The sequence below is a fragment of the Dermacentor variabilis genome, chromosome 2 (genome assembly GCF_050947875.1).
Source record: "Dermacentor variabilis isolate Ectoservices chromosome 2, ASM5094787v1, whole genome shotgun sequence".
Lineage (NCBI taxonomy): Eukaryota > Metazoa > Arthropoda > Arachnida > Ixodida > Ixodidae > Dermacentor > Dermacentor variabilis.
In genome coordinates, this window is record NC_134569.1 from 243,934,721 (window position 1) to 243,959,996 (window position 25,276).

At 43.9% G+C, this 25,276-nt stretch overlaps 1 protein-coding gene across 1 annotated transcript in view; it reads right to left on the reverse strand.

Moving 5' to 3' along the window:
- mEFG1 (mitochondrial translation elongation factor G 1) overlaps positions 1 to 25,276 on the reverse strand; it is a 179,083-nt gene that overhangs the window by 72,669 nt on the left and 81,138 nt on the right. The window contains exon 9 of the mRNA XM_075682792.1: positions 14,105 to 14,262. Within this exon, the coding sequence (XP_075538907.1) occupies positions 14,105 to 14,262 (158 nt within the window). The remainder of the gene's footprint in view (positions 1 to 14,104; positions 14,263 to 25,276) is intronic.

The following is a 25,276-nucleotide window of genomic DNA, read 5'->3' on the forward strand; positions in this document are numbered from 1 at the left end:
GTCCTGGGACATGGTGCAACGCCTGATGGTGTCAAATGTGTCCATGACCTGCGACGTAGTTGGTGGTTAGGGCTCACGTCATGCGGATGTTTCATCCTCGTCTGACTAAACACAGTGTTCCCGGGTGCTCTTTAGGATTTCTTCGTCAGTTACATCTTTGCACACCACCAAGAACTAGTTGGCTTGGCTGTACTCGTTGGGATGTACATCAGTGGGCACACCTCCACTTTCCAGCAAGGCTGCCCATGCAGCTGCGACTTCATCGGATGGCGACCCCTCTCCATCGCGATCTTCGCTGTCATCGCGATCTTCGTTAATAGAATTTGAAGTATCGGCAGCCGCGATGAACCCGGCATGGCAGAAGCAGTTGACGATTATGGCGCTTCTCGTTGGGCACCATGAAGTGGCAATTATTTGGAGCACCATAAAGAGGTCCACTTTCGTTTCGCAGCCGAACTGCATGTTCAGAAGCAGCCTTTGAATAAGGCGCTCACGGTAGGTCTACTTGACACTCTGTATGATGCCCTGGTCAAGGGGTTGAATGATAGAGGTGCAGTTTGATGAAAAAAACTTGAACTGCATGTTTTCCAGCTCAGCATCCTCCATGATATTGCTGGAACAACTGTCTAAAAGTAGACAAACCTGATGGCCTTGCCTGCCCATGTCCCAGTCAAAGGCCTGGATCCACTCTCCAAAAATAGCTCAGGTCATCCACGCCTGGCTGTTAACCAAGCATGGGAAGGCTCCAATTTCCTTTGAAGCAGTGTGGCTTGGCATTTTTACCAGTGACTAAAAGTGGCCGCTTGTCCGAACCGTCTATGTTCGCACACACTAGCATGGTTATTTTTTTTTTACTGTGCTTACCTCCGTGGCAGCACAGCCCTTAAAATCCAGGGCCCTGGTGGGCAGCATCTCATAGAAAAGCCGGGTCTCATCAACGTTATATATATATCTGATGGTGCACAGTCTTTCAATAAGCCTGCGAGGCTGGCTGACATCCATGCAGTGGTGCTGTCATTATCCACTGCACCAGCTTCACCACACAAAACTTTCCCGACGACGCTGCGGGGAGACTTGAACCTGTTCAGCCAACCTACGCTGGCCTTAAAGGGATCCTGAACCACCCCTCAGGCTTGGTGAAAGAAACATAGTCCGTGGATAGTTTACGCTGCTATGAACATCTCGGACAAGTTTTGCTGCTGTACACGGCACGTGGAGCTCACAAGCTAAGCAGGAAGTCACCTTTCTCTCAAACGCTCTCTTTCTAACAGAAGCCTGCTCCTCATTCTCTTCTAAATGCTTTATTTCATAATAAAGAGGATTCCTGTACGCGGCTGCTGTTGACCAACAGCTGACTTCAATCAAGAAGGGTGTTTGGATCAGTACACTTCTTCCTACCGTTACTGTGCATATTTATGGATGTAGTTCAATAAACAGGCTGAAATAAGTGAAGATGTGTTTTCGAATTTCATAATAATTCCATACTTCTGGAAGAAACCGATTCCAACTTGCACCTGCGAATTCCTTTATTTTATCACTCCACCTAGTCTTTTGCCATCCTCGACTACAGTCGCCGACCGATTCTCCGGACTTTGCAAAGACCGAAAAACGGTCCAAAAAGTCTAACACTCCAAAAAACTTGTTCACCTAAATAAATAAAAAAAAATTATTAGGCTTAGAGTAGCTTAAAGGAATCTCTAACAATGCCCTGCCTCATACTGTGTATTACCGCGCTGAAACCAGTAACCAGTATTACCGTATAAACCAGTATAAACCAGTATTACCGCGCTGAAACACTCCCTGGCCATCCCATCACTCGAGTCACGCCGCATTATATCTCGCCTGTGTCTTCTTCATCATTTCTATCACCCACGCACGAGACACGAAAAGCTGCAACCCCCGCACAGGACGTCTAGCCACCTAAGCCATAACCATAGCATTGCACGCATCAACTGTCGCACCTTAGCTCTAAAGTCATCATTTTTTCCGAACGTGATAGCACTATGGAATGGCCTGCCAAATACCATCGCATCATGCACTAACCGCAAATCATTCCGGGATAAACTAAATGACCATTTTTCATGAGGGCAAAAGGTTCCTGTCATATTCAATTCGGCACTCTGAACTGCTGATTATTTTTTATTTTTACTTGTTTTTCCGTGTGATGTCTTTTTCACTGTATTTTTCTCGTGTATTAATTGAGTGTTTCATATAGATATCTATATTTTTTTTCTTTCGTGTTTCAATTCCGTGAATTTTACTTTGCATTGTATATGCGTGACAAGAACATTTAACTGTTACATACTCTTTTTTTTTTGCTACTGTTCTCTTTTGTCAAGTTATTCTTTCTCTTTGACCTTGATTTTGCTCCCCCATTATGTAATGCTTTCGGGCCTTTAAGGGAAAAAATAAATGAAATGAAATGAAATGCTTGGTGCGGTCAGATTTGCCTGGATTTGCACAAGAGTGACGTCGTCTTCATCCACAGGCAACAAGAGTGTCACCGCATTGGTGATCTATACTAGGCGGAGATCGCCATGGAGATCGAAGAAACGAGCCATGTTACTTCACAATACTTGGCTCTCGCGAAGGTACAGAAAGCGGCGCCAATCACGCAAATGCAAAGCTGTACAAACACACACATACACATACACACAAACACACATTTCTGAAATAGCCTACTTTAACTCCAAATGCATCAGCGCATTTTCTCTGCAATAAAAGGTTGTTCAGCGCCTCTTTAAAGTAATCTATTTCAAGCATGCAGGCATAATCCAGTGGATTTTGCCGCGCAATATCACTGCTACAGGCGATCTTCTTGGCCCATGTCTCCATGAACCAGGTGTAAACTGCCATGCCTAAAGCCTCGCGCGCTGGCTGAGCAATTTTTTTTGCTTCGCCAATGTCCTGGAAGGTCGAGCTTTGGCTATAGCATCCTTATTTCTCAATATTGCTGAAAGAGAGCTTGCCAAAATTCCAAATTCTTCGGCGATGGTTGATTTCTGCTTTCCAGCTTCAGCCTGGGTGATAACTCGAGCCTTCTCTCCTAGGACAAAAACTTTCGTTTTTTTGTGGGCTTTGACCTCACAATGGGATCTGACCTCACAACCGCAACTTCGTACAATCAGCAGTTGCTGTTGTACATCGGAGCCATTCTCATGAAACTTTATAGAAAATTAATCATTAGTAGGAGTGTGCAAATATTTGAAAATTTCAAGTATTATAGAATATTGTATGTTTTAATATTTGTACACGATTCAAAAACTAGGTATTCGAAAATGTTTGAATATTCGATTGGATACAAATATCAGAAACAAAACAAATATATTGCTGGCTGTGCAAAAGCAAACATGGTTCTTAACGTCTATCACATCTAAGAAAGTGTTTGATTTTATGCTGAATTTTGCAATAATTTCATGCTGCTGGCGAAATTTCATCTGTAAAACACGCTTAGCCACTGGATCTAAGCTTTGCTGGAAAGCCGGCATTGCAGTAGCAAGGGGCATGGGCTTGCAGCGAGGGTCCACTCTTTTGCAGGTTCCACCCCCAATACTGAGCTTATTGCTTGACAGGAAATGCCATGAGTGATGACTGGTACAAGGTGAGATGGCTCTGAGCTTATTGGAAATTGGTGTGGTATAATAAGGCATAGGTTTGCAAGAACAGACAACTACAGTGACATATTGTTACTACAAACGCCATATTAACGAACTTTTCAGAAATCCCCAGCTGACTTGTTATGGTTTCAATGTAAAAATATTTCAGAACTACGAACTTCAGAATCATCATCATCATCAACGTCCCCTGCAGGACGAAGGCCTCTCCCTCTGATCTCCAATTACCCCTGTGCAGTGCCATCCGATTCCAACTTGCGCCTGCGAATTCCTTAATTTCATCACTCCACCTAGTCTTTTGCCGTTTTCAACTGTGTTTCCCTTCTCTTGGCACCCATTCTGTAACACTAACCGTCCACTGGTTATTTAACCTACGCATTACATGACCTGCCCAGCTCGATTTCTTTCTCTTAATGTCGATTAGAATGTTGGCTACGCCCGTTTGCTCTCTGATCCACCGTTCTCTTTCTGTCTCTTAACGTTACACCTATCATTCTTCGTTCCATCATTCTTTGCGCAGTCCTTAACTTGTTTCCGAGCTTCTTTGTCAGTCAAGTTTCTGCCCCATACATTAAACCGGTAGAATGCATTGATTGTACGCCTTTCTTTTTAGTGATAACGGTAAGCTTCCAGTAAGGATCTGAGTATGTCCGCCGTATGCACTCCAACCCATTTTATTATTTTTAAGCTTCTTTCTCATGATCAGGGTACCCTGTGAGTAACTGTCTTAGATAAACGTATTCCTTCGCATATTCTATAGGCTGACTGGCGATCCTGAACTCTTGTTCGCTTGCCAGGCTATTCATAATTATTTTTCATTTCTGCATATTAATCTTCAACCCTACTCTTACACTCTCTCTGCTAAGGTCTTCAATCATTTGTTGTAACTCATCCCCAGTGTTGCTGAATAGGTCAATGTCATCTGCAAACCGAAGGTTGCTGAGATATTCGCCATTGATCTTTACCCCTAAGCCATCTCAATTTAATAGCTTGAATACTTCTTCAAAGCACACAGTGAATAACACTGGAGAGATTGTGCCTCCTTGTCTGACCCCTTTCTTTATAGGTATCTTCCTACTTTTCCTATGGAGAATTAGGGTAGCTGTGGAATCATAGTAGATATTTTCCAAGATATTTACGTAAGCTTCCTCTAGTCCTTGATTACGTAGTACCTCTATGACTGTTGGTATCTTTACTGAATCAAATGCCTTTTCGTAATCTATGAAAGCCACATAGAGAGGTTGATTGTACTCTGCAGATTTCTCGATTACCTGATTGAGTACATGGATATGATCCATTGTGCAGTATCCCTTCCTGAAGCCAGTCTGTTCCTTTGGTTGACTGAAGTCAAGTGTTGCCCTTATTCTATTGGAAATTATCTTCATGAACACAGTCGAACCCGGATATATCGAATTCGACGGGGATCGGAAAATAGTTCGATATAGCGCAAATTAGATATACAGATATAGGCCAAAAAAGCACTCGCGATCTTAAAAAATTGTGGCTTACCGATTGGAACAGCCGCGAATCACACAGCATGTGCACACATTATGAAAGCACTTTATTTCACAGAAAAAAAATCACCAATTTCGGGCTGCTTTTTCCTCTGGGAAATGAAGTTTAAAACACTAGTCTCAATCTTCTCGAGACTGTCCAGGCGCGAGAGCCCAGTGTCTTCCATTTCGCCGCAACAGCGCCAAATCAGGCTGAACGCTGACGCCAGTTCAGTGGCTGTGCACGGACGCGTTTCTTTGAAAACACAGTTGCCCTCGTCATCGCTGGAATAGCCGTCTTGAACGCCAGGTATTCCGGCCACGATTTCCTCATCAGCGAGGTCTGCTACCGCTTGAACTTCGCTGTCAGCGTTAGTGAAGTCATCAACAGTAACTCAGTAACATCGGACGGGACGGCGCCAGGAAAATTGGACAAGTCGCGGAACGCATCCTCCAAGCACTCATCGTCATCGAAAACTTCCGGACATTCATCTCCGGCCACTTCAAGGCCTGCCTTGCCGAAACAGTTGGCTACTGTGGCCTGCTTCACGTCGCCCCAAGCGCTGGTAATCATCTGGATCGCGCCGAGCAGGTCAATCTTGAGATCGGTTCCCATGCGGAGGTTTATGAGGAGCCGTTGAATAAGTCGCTTCCGATAGCCTACCTTGAATGCCTTTATGATACCCTGGTAGAGGGGCTGCAGTCTCGGTGTGGTGTTCGGCGGGAGAAACTTCAATTCGATGTGCTGCAGCTTGCAAGCCGTTTGATGGGCCGAACAGTTGTCTACCAGAAGACAAACTCGGCGGCCCGACTTGCCCAACTCAGCGTCCCAAGCCTGCAGCCATTCAACAAAAAGTTGACGTGTCATCCAGGCCTTCCTATTACAGCTGTAGCGGACGGGAAGCTGTTTACAGTTCTTGAAGCGGCGCGGTGACTTGCTCTTCCCGATCACGAATGGCCGTAGCTTGCACGAGCCGTCCATGTTGGCTGCAAGCAGCACCGACACACGCACTTTGCTCATTTTACCGCCGTGGCATGAGGTTCTACGAAGAGCAAGTGTCGTATTCGGCAACATTTGCCAAAAGAGACCAGTTTCGTCTGCATTGAAGATTTCTGCAGGCGAAAACTTCTCAGTGATCATCGGCCACTCCTCAGAAAGCCACTGCTGCATCTCCTGGGTGCTGACAGCCCCACTTTTGCCTGATGTGGCCTTTCCTACAATGCCGTGGCGGTTTTTAAACCGTTGCAGCCATCCAGTGCCACCGCAAAAGTTCTCTTCGCCAAGAGCCGTAGCAAACCATTTGGCCTTTTCGATTAACATCGGGCCATCCACGGGAATATTTTTCTCTCGGATTTCAATAAACCACGTATAGAGTGCCTTCTCCACTTTGTCAAAAGCAGCAGGGTGCACACGACACACTCCCGAGCGACTTTCCTCACCTGCTTTAAGCTTGAAGTCTTGCTTGTTTTTTAACAACGTACTTAAAGTACTCCGCAGAATGCCGAATGCGTCTGCCACGGAGGACTTCTTTTCTCCATTCTTGACACGCCGAATTACTTCAAGCTTTCTTGCAAAGTCCAGATTCTTCCTCTTTTTTTATGTCCGCAGAAGCCGTAGCTCACCAGATGACCGCAATCACACACGCTACACACGGCACATTGAAACAGAGGTACACACAACCAAACGCGCAATGCGCAGATGGAGCAGTCCGAGCGAAGCCTGTTCGAGCGGCAGTCAACGGGGCTGCGAAGGAACGACAAAGGGAAAAGAAAGAAGAGAGCGGGGAAAACGATCGGCGGAATATGCCGTCGAAGGCGCTGTGTGCGTTTTTTGAGCCCTCTCTGGCTCTCTTGTCTCCCCTGGCCCACGAGCGATCGTGCCGACCCCTCACTCTCTCTCTCTCTCCCTTTTCCCAGGAAGTGTGGCTTGGAAACGTCGCCGCGTCTCCATGCCGCGCACTCTCTTTGCTGAGCTCCAATGCCCTTAGTATGGACAGCTGGGTTAGTTGGTTGTGATTAGCATTATATAAACATTGTTCCAGCGCACAAATGAACAAGGACGAGAAGAGAAAGACAACACGAATGCCAGACTTCAACTGAATTTTATTCATGGAAGACAGGGCTTTGTGTACACAGGGGGGCGGGAGGGGGGGCTGCTAGTGCGCAGGACCACCCAATAATATTTCCTTGGTCTAGGCAACAGTCATCAGATGTGTCAAACCAAAAGAAGAAAGGAATAAAAGTAAAAAGTGAAAAAAGGTGAAAAAGCCATTCCCTCTCTTTTTTACATCACTCAGTACAATCTTGCTCATCTCCCGCCCTACCTAGCTGATTCGACACACCCGTTTGCCCTGAGATAATCAAGTTCTTTTTTCCTGAGTACAACAGAAGGAGCACTGACACAGTAATAGTTTTCATTGGAGATACAAAATGCTTCAAAAATTTCCCGGTTTTTCTGATTGCTATATCTGCGCAACACACGTGTTCGTTTGAAAAACACCTTGCATGCTGGCTTGTGCGAGCAACGGCGAATGTGGTCGGCTAAATGACCAGCGCCACTAAGTGAAGTAGCATTCCTGCGATTCTTTAGCAAGCGTTCATTCAGACAGCGCCCGGTTCGGCCAATATAGCATTTCCCACAGGCGAGGGGAATACTATACACAACACCGACGTCAATTCTTTAACGTCTCCCTTTTTGTGGCTCAATATAATGTTGCCATTTTTTAAAAGTTTTTTGGGACCCTTGAAGTCATGAAACATTTTGTATAAAGGGCCGCAAGCTTTTCAAGCATGATGTCTCCTCCATCTTTGATTAAATTGACTGTTATTCCATCTTCACCTGCCACCTTTCGTCGTTTCATTTCTTCTAAGGCCCTTCTAACTTCATCGCAAGTTATGGAAGGAGCCTCTGTAATCTGTCCATTACTACTTTTAAAGGAGGTGTCCTGGCTGCTCTGGGTATTGTACAAGTCAGTGTATAATTCTTCAGCTGCTTTTACTAAATCTTTGAAATTGCTGATGATATTGCCCTGTTTATCTTTCAGTGCACACATCTTAGCTTGTCCTATGCCAAACTTTCTTCTCACTGATAATACTGAACATTTTAGAATAACAATCGTTATTTAGTTTCCGTGTCATGTTAACAACACCTCAGTACTACGAACTAATATTGTGAAATCTGGGGATTCTTATATTTTCGTGCATCCTTCAGGGCAGTCGAAACAGTAGGATAGCAGATGACAAGGCACAGAAAGCGGACAGTGTGGCGCACAGGTTCGGAAAACCTGAAATGGTGCGCAATAAAAAAACGGGGGAGATAAAATAGGCGACGAGGCATCAGTTTTGCAAGCGTCGCCTAGCAGCGGAGGAGTGTCTCTTCCTTCTTTCGCCCTTCTTTCTGCGCATGCCTCTTTCTTTCGCGCTTCTTTCTGCATCCATACTTGCCAGATGTGCGGAGAAACGTAACCTTTGTACTCGCAGGGATGCCACATGGTCGCACTTCGCACATTCCAGGTGGTGTTGCTTACGCATGCTTGCACTTTGACATACTAGTTCGGATCAAGCAAAAAGCAAGAAACGATGCGCTTTGGAGGCGACATGGAGCTACCTTTTTGTCGGTAGTTTTCTCGGCGTCAGCATTTGTTTTGTGTGCGTCACTCTTACTATACGGTGCTTCGGTGGTGCGTGGCGGCGAAATCTATGGAAAATGGCACTAGGCTTCGGGCTAACAGTGAAGCTTTTGCGGATAGCTCAAACGTTGACAACTTATGAACTGGTGGGTAATTGGTGGAAAGGTTAATTTTGAGACTTTCACTATAACGACCTTTCAGAATAACAAAGGAATTTTGGCAGTCCCACGTGATTCGTTAGTAGTAGTAGTAGTGAAAAACTTTATTGGGGTCCTGAGGAGCTAGGCAGGCGGCCTGCTAGATAGGTCCCTACTCAGCTGTTGGCTAGTCCCATGTCGGAACAGGGAGGCCATGCCTCTCCGCTTGTTCACAGGCCCTCTGGACAGCCAAGAGCTGGACGTCTTGTCTGGGGTCTGTGATGGCCTTTGTTCCAGTCTTCTCCGTTAAAACCCTATAACATAGGGAACTGCCAGAGCATGTGACTTAATGAGCAAAATTGAGGGCCACAGTCTGGGCAGAGTGGATGAATGTCTGGGTGGAGCATGTTGAATTATGGGGTTTTACATGTCAAAACCACTTTCTGATTATGAGGTCTGCCGTAGTTGGGGACTCCGGAAATTTCGACCACCTGGGGTCAACATGCACCTAAATCTAAGTACATGGGTGTTTTCGCATTTCGCACCCATTGATATGTGGCCGCTGTGGCTGGGATTTGATCCCGCGACCTCGTGCTTAGCAGCACAACACCATAGCCACTAAGCAACCACGGCGGGTCAGGTGGAGCATGTTCGGAAAGCCCCTAGAAGGGTAGGACCCCGTCTGAAGAGGCAGAGCATGCTAGCTTATGGTCTGTTGAGCTTATGATGGGGGAAGGGAAAACTCTGCCTATTCCCTCTGTAATGAGAGGTGATTTCATGAAAAGTAACTAGTGGATCACTGTGGACGAGCTCTCCCGAACTCACCTGAGACACCATCCCGTCGCGGCATACGAAACCTCGGACACGGTCATGGGCTATCTCATTGGGGTTCAGGTGACCCGGTAATACGTCTGGTCCCATGTAAGCTGGGAACCAGACTATTTGGTGAACAATGTCAGAGGAGTGTTTGCCGTTCAGAATCCTGACTGCTTCTTTGGCTATCAATCCTGATGCAAACGTTCTAACAGCTGCTCAGGAGTTCGTGTACACCACAGTGCGTTTTGTGTCAAGTAATGCGAGAGCTGCAGCAGCCTGTTCCACCACGTTGACCGAGAGGAGGTTTACAGCGAGGCTGCCGAGAAGAGTTCTCCTCTGTCATTGACTATTGCTACGGAAAACTTGTCGGCCCTGGCGTGTCGCGCTGCATCAACAAACGTCTGCGTTCTGGATATGTTCTTTAAGAAAGCTCTAGCCCTCGCTACTTTTCAACCTTTACTGTGTTGGGAGTGGACATTTCTTGGAAAAGGGCCTACGATAAAGGAGTTTCTTGTTTCAATATCAAGTTGTGTGGTATCTCCCTGATTGAAGCTAGGATGGAAGCCTGCCGCATCCAGCAGTCTTCTGCCTGCTTTGGAGTTTGATAATTTAATAATTTGTGCTGCTCTTTATGCTTCTATTAACTCCACAGTTGTGTTGTGTAATCCAAACATCATGAGTTTCTCTGTGCTAGCCATCATTGGCATGTCGATCACCCTTTTTACACTTTTGCGTATGAGCATGTTTAATTTATCTATTTCCGTTTTGGTCCAATTGAGGGCCGCAACTATATAATGACATGGCTCATGAGGAAAGCATGGTGAGCCCTAAGGAATATATCCTCACCTATGCCACCTTTACCGTTGGACACTCTCATTATTAATATAAGAATGTTCTCAGTTTTCGTGGTGAGATAGTCTTAGCATTGCAGCCCTTTGAGTCTATTGAAAGCTCTAGGATTTTGATAGAGTCTACTCTCTCGGAATATAACCAACTGTTATATATAGCTTTCATTGATTACAAGAAAGCGTTTGATTCAGTCGAAACGTCAGCAGTCATGGAGGCATCACGGAATCAGGGTGTAGACGAGTCGTATGTAAAAATACTGAAAGATATCTATAGCGGCTCCACAGCCACCGTAGTCCTCCATAAGGAAAGCAACAAAATCCCAATAAAGAAGGGTGTCATGCAAGGAGATACGGATCTGTCCAATGCTATTCATAGCGTGTTTACAGGAGATATTCAGAAACTTGGATTGGGAAGAATTGGGGATAAGAATCACTGGAGAATACCTTAGTAACTTGCGATTCGCTGATGATATTGCCTTGCTTAGTAACTCAGGGGACCAATTGCAATGCATGCGCACTAACCTGGAGAGGCAAAGCAGAAGGGTGGGTATAAAATTAATCTGCAGAAAACTAAAGTAATGTTTAACAGTCTCGGAACAGAACAGCGGTTTACGATAGGTAGCGAGGCACTGGGAGTAGTAAGGGAATACATCTACTTAGAGCAGGCAGTGACTGCGGATCCGAATCACGAGACTGAAATAATCAGAAGAATGAGAATAGGCTGGGGTGCGTTTGGCAGGCATTCTCAGATCATGAAAAGCAGGTTGCCATTATCCCTCAAAAGAAAAGTGTTTGTCTTACCAAAAGAAAAGAACAATTGTGTCTTACCAGTACTCACCTACAGGACAGAAACCTGGAGGCTTACGAAAAGGGTTCTACTTAAGTTGAGGAGGATGCAACAAGCTATGGAAAGAAGAATGATGGGTGCAACGTTAAGGAATAAGAGGAGAGCAGATTGGGTGAGGGAACAAATGCGAGTTAATGACATCTTAGTTAAAATCAAGAAAAAGAAATGGGCATGCGCAGGAGATGTAATGAGGAGGGAAGATAACCGATGGTCATTAAGGCTTACGGGCTGGATTCCAAGGGAAGGGTAGCGTAGCAGGGGGCGGCAGAAAGTTAGGTGGGTGGATGAGATTAAGAAGTTTGCAGGGACAACATGGCTGTAATTAACATGTGACCATGGTAGTTGGAGAAGTATGGGAGAGGCCTTTGCCCTGCAGTGGACGTAGCCAGGCTGATGATGATGACTCTCACGATGATGTGCCCATCTCTGGTACGAATGCTAATGTGCACGTGATCGAGTGGGGTGAGTCCCCTAGCACCTCGTCTAGCCTGTGTGTACAGCAGGAGTTCCGACTTTCCAGGTGAGTGTGTCAGTCCCATATCTTTCAAGAAAGACTCTAACATCCACAGCCTCCTGTAGAGCATGTTTGACTGTTGCCTCCGATCCTCCAGGACACCAGATTGTTATATCGTCAGCATATAATGCATGACTTATGTAAGGAACTGCTGCAAGGCTTTCCGACAACTTGCGCATTGCTATATTAAACAGAAGGGGTGAGATAACTGCCCCTTGGGGAGTACCCCTTGTTCCGAGTGTGAAAGATTCCGAGACTGGTTGCCTCTACTCTATGGCCGCCGTCCTGTTCTCGAGGAAGGATGCAACGAAGGAGAAGAATTTAACTCCTAAGTTCAAGGTCGATATCTCCTTAACACTTTGAGGGTCGATTTTTTTTTTCCATATGCGACCCCCCAGGGTTGATTTTTTTTTTATTTCAGATTCCAATTCTTTTTAGGGACTTATTTCGAAAAAAATTTACCATAATTTTTCTAGGGTGACCGTAAAGTGAGAAAAAAATATTTCGCATTGGTATATATGCACTCTTCATTCATGAATAACAACAATACAAAAAGGAAATAAACTTATCAGAATAAAAATATTTGATGCATTTTTATGCACATAGTTCAAGGCTTTTTAAAATCCGCACACGAGAATATTTCACAAGTCTCAAATGTTCCTTCTCTTACACTAATATGTACGCCCATAGCGTAATCGAACTGTGTAGATGCACGCACTGAAGAAAACTGTGTGGTTATGTGCCCGTCAAAAAAGCAAAATGTGTGACAAACTTCCGCTAATCTTCACCTTATCGCCTACGAGCTAGGGCAATTAGTCTTCACGAGTCTCCAAAAAAGAAAACGAAAAACGGAAACCCATGCACGGCGGCATCCTTCCTATGCGCACCCCTGTGAGCACTAAACGGACGAGAAACAAGCAGTCACCCTTTGAGCAATTAGTAACGACATAGCCATCAGTTTTGCAAGCGCAAGAAGCCGAAACCACCAGCGAAAACAAAACCCAAACCGCCACCTGCCTGCACGCGTGCCAATGCGCAAGCGGTAGTATATAGACGCGTGGGAGCAAACTAGCGCTAAAACAAACCATGCAACGAAAACCAAGAAAGGGATGCGCGTGAAAAATTTCCCTGTATTCCCACATAATGGCAGCACATGACAGAAAAGAAAAAGTTAGGAAATTGGCGCGCTTTTTAAACGTACAGACGGCGCCATAAATATACGGCATCGACCATTTTTGGACTTGTTCTTGGTGCTGTATATTTACGTCATTGACCTTCAAAGGGTTAAGGATATAGTAATGTGTAATTGCATCGAAGGCCTTGGATAGATCCAGTGCGAGGACCCCTTTTACATCTTTGCTCTGAGAGTTAATTATCTGTGTTTTGAGCAGGAGCAGGACATCCTGCGTTGAAAGCAAGGGAATGAAACCAACCATATTAGTTCATTCCGCTCTATATGTCTCGATATCCTGTTATGTACTGCATGTTCTGCTACTTTGCTAATGCAAGAAGTAAGGGAGATAGGATGGAGGTTCTCCAAGCTGGATGGTTTACCTCGCTTGGGGATTAGGACCACTGTGGCCTTCTTCCAACTCTCCTGTACAACACTCTCCTCCCATACCTCATTCATCTCGTTCACTAAGGCTTAAATGGCTTTGTCATCCAAATTTCTTGAAAGCTGGTTTGTAACTTGTTATATCGAGATTTGACTGTGGCAGAAATGATTCAATTTTCCAAAGCTAACATGAACTAAATACACAATCTTTTAGTATGAGGGCGAATCAGAAAGCCTTAATCAGAAACATGTTAAAACCTCCAATTATTGAAATTCACGATTTAATGAAGTTTCCCGCTACAAGTACAATTTCTTTAAATGAAAGTTTTCCGGTATCTTGATTTCTGCGTAATTAGGTTACCGATAGCTTGATAAATTCTTGTTATGCAATGGTAGGTGATTCCTAAGCATGTGCCGCACCATGTTTTCTTGCCGAAGATTTGTAAGCATTCAGCTTTAAGATAAAGTTTCTTATATTGGATTCTATATCCAGCTCTCTTTTTTTCTTAATTCGATTCACTATTCGATTCCAAATCCCTTATTTGATATTCACAGACTGCTACTAACTGGCACTGCAGACATGGTGAAGGAACCTGACTAAAACTGAAGCAGCGTAGGAAACAGGCGTGCAGACAGGCAGCCAATACGTACGGGTCTCTCTCGTCCAGGGCATAGTTGGTGACCTCGGCAGGGTTGGGCAGGTATTGGACCACCGCGTCCAGAAGTGGCTGCACACCTTTGTTGCGCAGTGCGGTGCCCATCAGCACAGGGAAGAACTTGCGCTGCAGGCAAGCACGACGGATGCCTGCCTGCCAAAAGAGAGGAGGCCACTGGGCTTTAGGCTAGGTTAGGTTAACAGTTCCTCTACAAGCTATCCACTGTAATGGCCAAAAAATTGTTTTCAACCCCTTTCTGCTTTCCTCCTCTGCACCACAACTGGCTGCAAGCATTGTTCGTGCCAAGTGGCGGCAACCTAAATCGCACGTTTTGGCCTCTAAGGTCACTGTGACATTTTCAAAAGTGGCGATGAGTAGAGACTAGATAGTTCATTACTAAAAATTGCTGTTTCAAGAGAGGTGCTAGTGGAAAAATTTTTTTTTTTCAATTTTTGATTTCTTGATATTATTTGTTTTGTGAAGTTCAGTTTCCCTACCTTTATGACAATAAAAATCAAAGCTCAATTTAAATGTGAAGTGGGTTAAAATTGCATTTAAAGAGCACGAAGTGACTGTTAATAGCATGAAAGTGTGCTATTTTCTAGCGTCCCTGCATACGACAGAGAGGGTGCTCGCCATTGTGAATCGCATAAGTTCAGCCAAGCTGCATTCTCGAAATAACCACGGTTGCCCGAGCTGCCATGGAGCAAGAAATTAGTAAAAAAGCATGTATGCTGTGTTTTTCGAACGGTGCATCTGGGTTTTTAAATGTAAAATGTTTCTTTCTCAAAATATCAAAATACAATTTTTGGCAACTTTTTGAGCTTGCCTCGTTTTCGCTATTTGCGATATTCGGATCTGTATTAAATTTTGCCCACATTTTCTTTAACATGTGAGTAGCGTCGTTATCACCTTTCAGTTTCTCAATATCACTCATTTACTGCTATGGATGTAGAATGGATTTATTTACAGTGAAAAGGGCAGAGAGGACATGGGGTGGTCTAAAACAGCTGATACCCCAAGAACCTTGCGCCACTTCTCCTTCCTCTTCTACACTCCTCCCGTGGGCATTACATTTTCCTCCATGGCAGATGAAGCTCACTGAGCGAGCCAGAAAGTGCGTTGCTGGTTTGGTTTCTATTATGCAACGTGCACAACTTGCATCTTTGCAAGAACAGTGGTTATCAGCCATTACTTTACAGGGGGTCTACAAAGTTGACATTTCCAAATTCCCCGAGTTTTCCAGGTTTTCCCTAAGTGCCTTTTCAAAATTCCCTGAGTGATCCAGAACTATCTTTTATGTCAAGACCTACTGAAACCATATCGCCCGATGCTGTCACTCTCTAGTAAACATATGAAAAAAAATTTTTAAAAAGAAACGCCTTAATCCAATTTGAATACTAAAAAGTAGTGTTTATGTTATTTAAAAAAAAGAATAGAAGGGAAGTGTTAGTAAAATGCACAGCAAGTAAAATGTTTCGAAAGAAATTGCAAATTGAGTCGGACATTCTCAAATACAAATAAAAAGGAGATGCACACAGAAGCAAATATTTTCGAATATGAGCTATTTCTATCAACTGATAGCAAGCTGCTCAGTGATATGAGGCCCAAACTTTGTCACAACTGAAATTCTCTCTCAACAGCTTCTAAGTCAACCTCAACTGTCCTGACCTACTCTCAGCCTGTGTACAACGCCTCAGTGTTGTGTTTCACTGCCTTAAAGAGTTGATTTTGGTTTGGATGAGGGACATCTGCATCTCTGCATCAGCCAACACTTTGTTTTTTGAGCTCAAAACGGCAGAAGCACACTTCCTTTCCTGTTCATTCCCCAATGCATAGGCCCTTTCAGTTCTTGTCCTCCTCCTGCCACTCGTTCGCCCCAAGGACCATTTGAAGCATCTTCTTGGTCAGTTGCACAGTCCACGTCAAATTTTTCGAACTCCCTAGGGGCCGCGAAAACGTACGAAAAATCGGCCAGTTGTAAAAAATAAATGCATGTCATTTACTGCCCTTAAGGGCTCAATCCGCCACAAACGCATATCAAAATGCTCTGCAGGCCTGTTGATATGCGTATTAGGCCTATTGGTGCTCGTACTGTGACAGGAAATACCAGGTGCACGCATGCATAATTAAGGAATACACACGGTGTCCCGTGGCAATAGCCCCTTCCCATGCTTGTTATGCTTCACTGCAGTACTTTTGCGTATGCTCCAAGTAACATTTCTGCAGAGAGGCAAAGCTGACTTTCAGGAACTGTCATTATGCAACGCACCGTGCTTTCCAAGCTCCTTAGCCAATCACGAGGACCACAAAGGCGGAGTCCATGCCATTGCTGACAGCAGCGAATTCTTTCAATAAAAAACGCGGCACTCAATGGCAAGAAGCTTCATAGCGAACGTCGAAGCAGCTAGGCCTAGTGTTGCCGCAGTGGTGGCTACGGCTGCCAGCAGATCCGCGTGCGAGAGTGCCGGTTCGAGGCAGCGAGATAATCAATATGGTAGCAGTGGTAGCTTTGATTAATGGTGTTTCGGATTTGCAGTGACGGCAAAACGTCCGGAAAATCAGAAGGCGAAGAGTTCTTGCGTCCGCTATTTCAGACGTCCTGATACATTGACTCTATGGGGTACGTGGTGGTGCCGTGAAGCCGTCCAAATCATTGGGAATCTGAAAAGTCGGTCATTGACTGTACACTGGCAACTCCTCCAGCCGACGACAGGGCGTCAAAGACAATTCATTACGATTCCTGTCTGTTACTCGAGCCAGCATTACCACGGCTTTCGACCCTTTCAATAATGTTACAGCTAATTTTCCCTGATAGAGACACAAATTCCCTGAGTTTTCCCTGAGTTTTTCCAGACTACTCAAGATCCCTGAGAATTTCCGGTTTCCCCGGTTGGTAGACACCCTGGGCACTGGCAGGCATCACAGCTGGCGACATACTACTTGGCTGTCTTTCATGACTGAGGCCATTAGAAACGTTGTCGGAGGCGGTGGAGCGTTCGAGCGAGTCCAAGGTGCCCAGATGTAAACTCTTCGTGCATGGCCCGAAGTACTGCAAGGCACAGGCATTTTGGGATGACGAGCAGCAGTGGAGCACCGTTGTTTGAATAATTCTTGTGGTAAAGCAGACCGTCACAAATCACAAATGGCATAGCCCGTTCAGATCTCTGGGTCGCAGCGTGCAAGATTCCAAGGAGCACTCTCAGCACGATCCTGAAGAATAAGGGGGAGATTAGGGCTAAAGCGGCCAAGCTCGTGCCCCGGTGCCTATGGAGCCCGACGCGTATGCACGGCCGTGTACGAGTGGTTCATACGAAATTGCTTCAGCCGTGCCGGCTTCCACATGTTCGGTGATGACTGTAAATTCTGATGAATGCGACGAAGCTGTTGCCGGTGTTGCCGAAGTTTGGAGCGAGCTGTCAGAATTTCCGGAAGCTGTTGACGAATCAACAATGAATAAGTTTGTGAGTACAAGTGATGGTGTCGCGACCATGGAAGAGCCTGAAAACGAAGACTACATTGCCGACATCGTACCGAGCACAAGTGAAAGTGGGCACAATGAGGAAAGCAACGATGGCCCTTTGCCCACATCCTCCAAAGTGATTGGTGCGCTCCCACTAGTCCAGTGCTTCTGCGTGAATGCAGAAGGTTGTGGCCTCAGCTGCTCCGACTCTTTAGACAATGTGGAGAAGTGCATGCGTCGTAGGCAGCGAAATTGCCCAAGCAGAAAAATATGCAGAACTATTTCATGTGAAACTAAGCTAATTTCATTAATAAAGTGATTTTATAAATGGTATGCACTTTTATGACATCCAATTATTTAGCAGGCTTATATCGAATTATGCTCTATATTGAACTGATAGGCATTTTTTTTCGAGTTCTATATAGCCATGTTTGACTGTAGGTACCTTCCTGCTCCATGTTATTGTGATGATGACCCTTTATTGCTGCTGCTGCCTTGCCCACTGTGTGTTAAAGTTCTTTTTGCTTGTGTCGCACCAATCCCTGCTAATCTGTTGGCTTGGCTTGCAGTGATGTTGAAGCTAATCCTGGTCTTCCTACGGAGAAAGAAATGCTATCTGAGTTACTTGCTGGCCCAAAGACAATGAAAGCAGCTATTCAGGACGTACAGGCCAATCACAGAGACATTATAGAGAAATTCAGCACGCTAACCGAACATGTTGATGCCATTGAGCATCACATGAATAAAATTAGCCTGTTGCCTAAGCAAGTAACAGAAATGGAGGAGGTAATGACTCAAATGCAATCCCAAATAGCATCCCTCGAGGACAAAGTGGATGATGTTGGAAATCGTACCCACAGAAATAACTTGATCATTTACAGCATGAAAGAGCCAAACAAGGAAACCTCTCAGATGTTCCAAGAACCTGTCAAAGAAATTTTAGACAATAAGTTAGGTATAACAAAGACTGCTGTTGAAAGATGTCACAGGCTTGGCCAGGTAATTGAAAACAAAGGCAGACCTGTGATCCTTAAGTTCATTCATTATCGTGAGATGTCTATCTTAAAGGTTTCTCGAAAGTTAAAGGGCTCTGCATTGTCCATATCTGAAGATTTTTCATTCAAGGTTCGTTAAACATGCAAGAAGCTTTGGAAAAGTTCTGAGAGAGAGAATGGTGCTAAAGTAAAACTTCTTTACAATCGACTGAGAGTAGACGGCAACTTGTCTGGTTGGGATGAAACGAAAACTCCACATGTTAAACTAAAGAATAAAAAATTACGAAACCAAGTGCAGCCCTCAATCTTTAAAAATTTTGAATGTAAACTGTAGGAGTGTGATTAGAAAACTGCTGAATTGGAAGGGATCTTATTGGCTTATGATCCTCATATTACTGTCCTAACAGAAACTTGGTTGCATGATGAAATACATGACAGTGAATTTGTTCCAGTGGGCTACTGCATGTACAGGAATGACCCCGGTAGCAGAGGTGGTGGAGTGGCAATTCTTTTTAGACAATCGCTACAAATATTAAAAATGCTGGACATACTTAACGTTGAAGGTATATTCTGCAAAGCTTATTATGGAAAGATGAGGTATGTTATTGGGGCTATTTATCGGCCACCCACAACTTCCACTTATGTTCCTGACGAATTAAATAACTATCTCATTGCACATTTAAAGCCTGGAGATCAGATTATTTCAACCAGAGGCTTTAATTTGCTGCATATTAACTGGACCTCTTTTTCTTTGAAACAGCCTAACGACATAATCGGTGAAAAAATGATCAATATCACATTTCTGTTGACTTGTTGCACATTGTCAATGAATTTACCAGAATTCAGGGAAAACCTTGTTCAATACTAGATCTTTTTTTCTTATGTGGGGCAGTTGCTGCTCAAGCTAGCTGTGACGTTCTCCCCAGAATATCTGATCATCAGGCTGTGATACTAACTCTTTCTGATGTTGTTTTAAATAAAAATTCCAAGACGGTCTTCTCTCTCCCTAACTTTTCATGTGCAGATCATATTTGTATTAGACTTGCTTTCATCTGCATACGATTCTTTTTCAAATAGTACTGCAGATATTCATCGTTTATGGAATAGTTTTAAAGACCTCATAAATGAGTGTATTGAAAGATTTGTTCCCCGTATTGCAAAGAAATCGAAAAGAAAGAACCCCTGGATTTCTCGGGAGATGTTGCAGTTAGAAAGAGGACTAAAACGGTTAAAAAATAAAGCATGTTACTTTAATGACGTACATGCTCTCTAGCAGCATATAATGGAACTTTCTTCTCAAGTCAAGACAAGTGTACCAGCTGACAAGGAACGCTATTTCGGAGAACAGCTTCCCAACTTCATATCGTCGTCTCCTGAGACGTTCTGGAGTCTGATTATCCCAAATACTGTGACCAGTGATGCTTTTGAAATTAACGGTGTAGAAAATAGCGACTGTTTTCTTATTTCTAATGCTTTCAGTGCTCATTTTAAATCAGTATTCACTAAGGACAACGGAGTTCTTAAGCGTTTTGATGTCACGTGTCCACCTATACCTGACATTACGATTAGTGAGCTGGGTGTTTTTAAATTACTTTTGCAACTTGGCGTATAAAAATCTCCTGGGCCGGATGGAATACGGAATGAGTTCTTAAAACGTTAGGCAGAGTGGGTTTCAAAGTATCTGGCAATTCTATTCTTTAAATCTTTGAATGAGAGCCGAGTTCCAGATGACTGGGTAACTGCCAAAGTCAAGCCCCTTCATAAGTGTGGAAGTGCACATTATGTTACTAATTATTGCGCAATCTCTTTAATTTCCGCTTCATGTAAAATTCTTGAACATATAATACATAAGCATATTTCGGAATTTTTAGATAAGTATAATATTTTGACAAATTCTCAACATGGATTCAGGAAAGGGTTTTCTACATGCACTCAATTAGTAACTACCGTACATAATTTCGCTCAAGCTCTAAATTCCGGAAAACAGATTGATGCAATATTTATGAATTTTGCTAAAACTTTTGATAAAGTCTCTCACAATAAACTACTCTTTGAACTACATATGTTTAAAAACACTCAGCTTGTGAATTGGATTTCTACTTATCTCTCAAACTGAAAACAGTATGTTTCCTTTAATGATCAGTGTTCCCGCACAGTATCAATCGACTCTGATGTCCCTCAGGCCTCTGTGCTCAGGCCCCTTTTGTTTCTTTCATTTATAAATGATATAATACAAGACATACCTGTAAAAGTTAAGTTATATGCAGATGACTGCATCCTTTACTCTGAAATTGAAAGCCAGCAAGATCAAATCCATTTGAACGAAGCACTTCAAAGGGTTGTTCATTGGTGCAATAAACGGCAAATGTTTATTAATTTTGAAAAGACGGTTTTTACGAAAATTTCTCATAAACGTAGTCCTCTTCATAAAACATATTCAGCTTGTAACATCTTTCTGCTGGAAGTGGAGCACTACAAGTATCTTGGTCTTTGGATTTCATATGACCTTTGCTGGACGAAACACATAAATGCTGTAATAAGCTCATCTAACTATAAACTCTTTTATCTAAGACAAGCTTTCAAACTTTCTACTCCCCCTGTTTGCCTTATTGCATTTAAGGCAATTGTTCAGCCAACTTTAGATAACACATCTATAATTTGGCACCCATACTCTCAGAAACATGTTAACGAAATTGAAAAAATGCAAAAGCGAGTGGTGAGGTTTACTTATAACAGCTTTGGGCCAACTTCGATCACATCATTATTAGCAAAAGCCAACCTCCCAACACTAACGCAAAGAAATTGTGTTTTGAGATTGAAATTTCCGTTTCAGTTAGTTAAAGGTTATTATAAGGTAGACCTATCCCAGATACTTTCTTTTTCTTCAGGATATGCCACAAGGCAGAGACACGCCTTGACCCTAGCTCCTTTTTCCAGTCGGAATAACACTTTTACGTATTCATTTTCTTTCCTAGGACAATAACTGAATGGAATAAACTTACTAATGAAGTCGTTCCACAACCATCTTTAAACCTTTTTGCTGTAGACCTATGGCAGTGACTTGTCTTGCATTTTGCGCTAAGCATTTTATGTGCTCTTGTGCTTGGTTTGGATACATTACTGTGTTCACATTGCCAAATTATGTACTGCCTTTCCATGTATTTCTTTTATTGTTAGTTGTTTGCCAATTTGCAAACCCCAACAAATGTCACTCCACTCTGCTAAAACCTCAGCTCAGGGTTGCAGCATTCATACATAAGATAAAACAAATCATACATTGCAAGTCGTCCAAATAGTTTGTCCATGGTCAACTGATGTCTGAAGACGCTGTAACTGTTCGTACATCAATTGTGGCTTGTTCCTCAAATGTTCGCAATTTAAGTCCGGCTGGCAGGGTAAGACTCAGAAGCGTTCACTGTCCACAATAAAGTGCACCCGTTAATAGCTCAAACAACAGATCGAGGGACCAACACGTTCTTCGTAATAGCATTATGATCTGGCTCAACAAGAGCGCTGCATGATCCCATCTGAACACGTGAAGAACTCACAGGGCCAAACATAGCTGCCCTACTCAGCAGTAATACATCCGAGACAGCAAAAACACATCGGCTTGATCGGTCTACAAATCATCAAGAATGACGATTGGCAACATGCTCCGCAGTAAAATCTTTCCAGTCCCACAGTCAAGTGTAGCACTCCATTCACCTAAGAAATCTATGGCTAAAGATAACGTCATGAGTTGCGTGGACCAATACAGTGAAATCGGCTCTAAAACTCCAAATTCAACCAAAACTGAACAAACACCAGCAGGGTGCAACATTTCACCTCTAACTTCAAGAAAAGTTACTTTGCAACGCCATGCCAGAATAACTTTCTATCCTAAGCAATTGTTAAAGCGAAAGCTCACAACAGAAATAGTGGCACCCATATTGACAAGAGTATTAGTATCTACACTGTCTGTAAACACATACACCTTGTTCTTCAGCATAACAACAGACAAAGGAATTGACGAGTCTGACCGTCCCGCGAATGCACCTCCATCTGCTACACCAGCTAGTTTCCCAGCTGCGGCGGGAAAGGCGACCGACGACGGCACGGAAATGGTGAATGGCACTGTTGGGTCAGCGGCAATGTAAGGCTGCGCTTAGAGACAGAGGACTTATCGTAAAATTGGTACGCTCCCTGTTGCCACAGAGGCTGGACTCCAGATGGCGCAGGCGCGTCTTCATGCACACGAGCTGTGAACACTGAAAAACGTGGCGCTCGCTGCAAGCGGCAGCAACAAAAGCACGCAATATGTCCTCGATAACCGCAGGCGTAGCAGATGGGTAGGCCACAGCTGACACTAAATGGAGCAGGTACGCGTGACACCGGGTATGGTTCTGCAGGAGCAAATCGTGGCATCGGGTATTCCGCAGCAACACGTCGTGGTGTTGGGTAGTCAGGGTGTCTACCAAGCTGAAATTTCCGAATTCCCCGAGTTTTCCAGGTTTTCCCTGAGTGCCTTTGCAAATTTCCCTGAGTGACACAGAACTATGTTTTAGCGAGCTGAGAACATGTTGCCTTATGCTGTTACTCTCTGTAAGCATGTGAAAAAATTAAACAAAACGACTTAATCCAGTTTGAATACTAAGGAGTAGTGTTTATTCAAAAAGAGATTAGAAGGGAGGGGTTAGTAAAATGAAAAGCAAATAAACTGTCTTCGAAAAAAATTGCAAATTGAGTCGGACATTCTCAAATACAAATAAAAAGGAGATGCGTGCAGAAGCAAATTTTTTTGAATATGAGCTATTTCTATGAACTGATAGCAATGTCAGTGGTATAAGGCCCAAAATTTGTCACAATTGAGCTTCCCTCTCAACAGCTCGTAAGTCAACCTCAACTGTCCTGACATACTCTCAGCCCGTGCACGACGCCTCAGTGTTGCACTTCACTGCTTTAACGAGTTTATTTTGGTTTGGATGAGGGACACCTGCATCTCGCTGTCAGCCAACACTTTGTTTTTGTAGCTGAAGTTTCTCCAAGCAGCGCCATGCTTTGTTTCCTGTTAATTCCTCAATGCGTAGGTCCTTTGTGTTCTTGTTCTCCTTCCGCCGTGCATTCACCCCACGGAAGATTTGAAGCATCTTTTTGGTCAGTTGTACAATCAATGTCCATCTTTTTGAACTCCCTAGGGGCCGCAAAAACAACAAAAAAATCGGCCAGTCAAAAAAAAAAAAAAAAAAATGAATGCATATCTTTTACTGTCCTTAAGGGATCAAACCGCCAAAGGCACATTAGAAAAATCTCTGAAGGCCTGTCGGTACAAGCATTAGGCATATCGATGCTCGTACTATGATAGGAAATATCGGATGCACACGTGTATAATTAAGGAATACATACTGTGTTTCGAGGCAAGTGCCCCTTCCCACACTTGTTATGCTTCCCCGCAATACTTTTGCGTATGCTTCACCAAGTAACATGTTCATACCTGCAACTGTGGTGATGTTGTCCAAGCACTCGATCTTCGGTAAGACCCTTCGGGTCTTCAAAGCTTCGAAGGCGTGATATTGCTGCCTGAATTCGGAAGGAGTGCCCAGGTTTTCTTTCGTTATTAAAAAATTGTAGATGCCCTCAGTGATGCCTTTTAACAGATGTCCCACTTTTCCTTCATCGGACATATTCGTGTTTACAATTACGCATAGCTTGAACATTTCAATATACTGCTACACGCGTGTGGCATTTGATTGTTTGAACGAGGTGCATGGGCGCCATCACTCGATAAAAGAGAAGGAAGAACGAATGAGAAGGAAGAGAATAAACGAACAAGGTTCGCGCGGTGAATCTAACCGGTCAGCACTGCAAATGTCTTGGTAAATACAACCTGTAAATAGTTCCTCATGTTACTGACTTGTCCTTCGCGTAACAATATGTTGTACACATTTCACCAGGCAACTGGGCTCTGCACGAGAGCGTGTTCTGCTTTCTTCTTTTTGGGAATTTGAGACGCTGAAGCAGCCTTTCATTTCCTGGAGAAAAGCTTGCGAAGTGGTCAGCATGCATTCATGATTGTCAAACCAAGGTAGAGTGGTACCGGTGAGAAGAAATGCAACATTCTACACCCGCTATGCTGGCTTACTGTTTTGTAGTGTCTCAGCCAGTCATCCATGTCTTCATCTGTTTTACCTGAGAATACGCGTGGTTCTGGCATACTGTAGCTAGATTGCCTTGGAGGCGATTTTGCCATCGATTCCCTCTTCCATGGTGTTCACTAACCGGCCTGCTTGGGCATCGGCCATGCTTGTTGGCTCTGGTGGTAGTCCGGACAAGCATCTACTTCTTTGAAGATCTTGTAGGACTGGGTTGTCCAGGGCGTCCAGTACCCAGCATCTCCACCACTTGTCACGGATGTAGAGTGGATTTTTTTACAGTTAAAAGGGTAGAGAAGACATGGGACGGTACGAAACAGTAACCCAAAAACCTTACGCCACTTCTCCTTCCTCTTCTTCGCTCTTCGGGTGCAGCGTTACAATATTTTAGACAAATTTCAAGTGCCACTTACTGGGGTCTAAACAGTTTACTAATTTTTCACCCTTAGTAACATTTTATATACACTTCATAGCTAGTTTTCGGCATTTCAGAGTTGATGTGGAGCAAAAGTGGGTGCACATTAGATTCGGGTAAATGTGGTATATAAATTAAGAAAATGCATCTGCATATAACATGCCAC